General features: G+C 68.9%; 1 protein-coding gene across 1 annotated transcript; it reads left to right on the top strand.

Annotated features, from left to right (window-relative positions):
• The first annotated feature begins 712 nt into the window (after positions 1-712).
• POU3F1 (POU class 3 homeobox 1) lies at positions 713-2,338 on the top strand. The gene has a single exon (XM_037380800.1). The coding sequence runs from the start codon at positions 713-715 to the stop codon at positions 1,835-1,837; it is 1,125 nt and encodes a 374-aa protein (XP_037236697.1). The 3' UTR covers positions 1,838-2,338.
• The last annotated feature ends 1,004 nt before the right edge of the window (positions 2,339-3,342 follow it).

The following is a 3,342-nucleotide window of genomic DNA, read 5'->3' as shown; positions in this document are numbered from 1 at the left end:
TGGGGCTGTGCCACACCACGCCATGCCATGCCATGCCACTGGGACCATGCAGACCTGTGCCATGCCACCACTGCCAATGCCACCATGTCAGACCATGTCATGCCGTGCCACTGGCACCATGCAGACCTGTGCCATGCCACTGCTGCCAATGCCACCATGTCATGCCACCGCTGTGGCTGCCGCTGTGCCATGCTGCGCCACGGCATGCCACTGGCACTGTGCCGTGCCACCACTGCCAATGCCGCCGTGTCAGACCCTGCCATGCCGTGCCAATGGCACGGTGCAGACCCGTTCCGTGCCACCACTGCCCAGGACCGTGCCCTGCCGCGCTGCCGTCGGGGCCCCCGCCGCGCCGACGCACGCGCCCCCGCGCCCCCGCGCCCGGGGCCGGCCCACGCGGCCGCTGGCAGCCCGGCATGAATGAACCGCCCTCCGCCAATCGGCGGCCGCCCCGCCGGCGGGTGCACGCGGGCTCCCCCGCCGAGCGCCTCCGCGGGCCAATCCGCCGGCAGCGGCCGCCAGCCGCCGGCCAATGGTGGCGGGAAGCGCGGGGCGGCGCCCCGTGCCGGCGGCGCCCTATGGCGGAGCGGCGCGGGCCGGCGGCGGCGGCGGGCGGGCCAATGGGGCGCGGGGGCGGGGCCGGCGCGCGGCGGCCGGGCGCCCCGGCGCGCGGCTCTAAAGCGCGGCGCGGCGCGGAGCGGCGCAGACGGCCATGGCCGCCACCGCGCAGTACCTGCCGCGCAGCGCCGCGCTGATGCACCCCGACGGGGACCGGCTGCACCAGGGCACCACGTACCGCGAGGTGCAGAAGATGATGCACCACGAGTACCTGCAGGGGCTGGCCCCCGCCGCCGGGCACGCCGTCGGGCTGGCGCACCACCAGTGGCTGCCCAGCGCCGGCACGGACTGGGGCAGCGGCGGGGGCGGCGGCGGCGCGCACCTCCCGCCCGCCGAGCACGCCAAGGGCGGCCCGCCGGGGCCCCGCGAGGAGCTGTCGGCCGCCGCCGCCGCCGCCTTCCACCACCGCTCGCACCTGGTGCACCAGCCGGCGGCGGGCGGCGCGGCGGGCGGCTGGGCGCAGGGCGGCGCGCACCACCTGCCGCCCATGTCGCCGCCGTCGGGGCAGCCGCTGCTCTACGCGCAGCCCTACGCCGGCCTCAACGGGATGCTGGGCCCGCCGGCGCCCGCGCTGCACCACGGGCTGCGCGACCCGCTGGGCGCCGAGGAGGCCGGTGCCCACGAGCTGGCGGCCTCGCCGCCGCCGCTGGGGCCGCCCGAGCCGTCGGACGAGGACGCGCCCAGCTCCGACGACCTGGAGCAGTTCGCCAAGCAGTTCAAGCAGCGGCGGATCAAGCTGGGCTTCACGCAGGCCGACGTGGGGCTGGCTCTGGGCACCCTCTACGGGAACGTCTTCTCGCAGACGACCATCTGCCGGTTCGAGGCGCTGCAGCTGAGCTTCAAGAACATGTGCAAGCTGAAGCCGCTGCTCAACAAGTGGCTGGAGGAGACGGACTCCAGCACGGGCAGCCCCACCAACCTGGACAAGATCGCGGCGCAGGGCCGGAAGCGCAAGAAGCGCACCTCCATCGAGGTGGGCGTCAAGGGCGCCCTGGAGAACCACTTCCTCAAGTGCCCCAAGCCCTCGGCGCACGAGATCACCTCCCTGGCGGACTCCCTGCAGCTGGAGAAGGAGGTGGTGCGGGTCTGGTTCTGCAACCGGCGGCAGAAGGAGAAGCGCATGACGCCGGCCGGGGTCCCGCATCCGCCCATGGAGGACGTTTACGCACAGGCGGACACGTCGCCGCTGCACCACGCGCTGCCCGGCGCCGTGCAGTGACTGCCGGGCCCCGCCACCGCGGCCCCGACGGCGGCGCAGCGGGCGCGGGCGCGGGGGACGCGCTTTAATTTATTCCTCAGACTGGCCCGGCCGCGCCGCTCCGCGCCCCGCGCTATTTATTCGCCCGCCGCGGGCCCCCCGCGCGCCGGGGCCGCCGCGGCCGCAGCAGCAGTAGCCAAAGGTTTGCGATTCTAATTTATTCCCTTCCTCGCGTGGCCGCCGGGGCGGCGGCGACCCCCGGCCCCGCTCCGCCCGGCCCGGCCCGGGCCCGTCCGGGGGACGCTGCGGCGCCGCTTCCCGGCCCGTTTCTATTTATTTTCTAACCGTGCGCGGAGCTCTCCCCCCACCCCACCCCCCCCGCTGGTGGGTTCGGTCCGGTCCATCCCCTTGGGTTTCGGTTTTTGTTTGTATCTTTATTGCAAAACCAATGTAGACTGCGAGGGTACGTTTCTATTTATGTTATAGTAAATATTTTATTACTTACATAAACCATTTACCCAGGAACCGGTCTCGTGTCGTCTTTGCGGGCCCGGGCGCGCTCCCTCCCCGGGCCCCCCGCGCCCCCCGCCGCCGCGCTCCGTCCCCGGGGGCAGGCGGGGGCCGCCGGTGCTCCCCCCGCCCCGGGCCGCGCTCCCCGGAGCCGCCGCGCTGCGCAGCCCCTGCGCCCGGGGGAGCGGCCCGGCGCGGCTCCGTGCTGGTGCCGCCGCGTTCTTCCGCGGCTCCGAACCGAACTTTTTGCCGCCCGCAGCGCCAGCAGAAGCGGCTCTGAACGCAGCCGTCCGTCCGCAGTTTGCGCTGTGCGCTGGGCAGCGCGGCCGCGGAGAGGCCCGCATCCCCCAGCCCACATCCCGGGCCGTCAGGTGGCACCAGGTTTTACCCTTTCCCGCTTCCATGCCCCGATCCTTGGCCGTTTGGCCAAGAAAGGCTGCAGACTTAGGGGCTGCGGTCTTTATTGCTGGGAGCACCCGCGCGCATCTCCACGCTAAACCTCTTCTCTTTCAGCAAAACGTCGAGAAAAGTCGCGTGTCAGGGTTGCGTCCGACCGAGCGGGTCCCTCGCCTCCTGCCGTGCGTTGGGAAAACTTTGGAAACGTGGCCTGTGCAGAGCCCCTGCACTGCCGCAAGGCTTGGGCGAAATCTGGTAGTAAAGCCCCAGATTCTTTCTTTTTCTCTGGCAGATAACTTAACCGTGTTCTGGAGCATCTTGGTGCTCACCGCTTTCCTTCCCTGGCTCTTGGTCAGGCTGAAAAGGGGATTTTTCTGGTGATCCCGCTGCATCCTGCACAGGAATGCCTAGAGAATTAATTTTATATATATATATATATATTTATATACAATTTTTTAACGTATCAAATGTGACTTGCACTTGAAAATTTAGACATGAAAATTTTAGTCCTCGCTGAGGTTTGATTTTGTTGCGATCTGTGCCTTTTGGGGGGGTGTATAACTTGCCTAAGCAACAATATATTTGCAATAGACAATGTTACAAATGATCTCATTTGCAAT

Source organism: Falco rusticolus, chromosome 3 (genome assembly GCF_015220075.1).
Source record: "Falco rusticolus isolate bFalRus1 chromosome 3, bFalRus1.pri, whole genome shotgun sequence".
Classification (NCBI taxonomy): Eukaryota; Metazoa; Chordata; class Aves; order Falconiformes; family Falconidae; genus Falco; species Falco rusticolus.
Note: the sequence above shows the minus strand (reverse complement) of the source record. Positions and strands in the feature narration are given on the sequence as shown.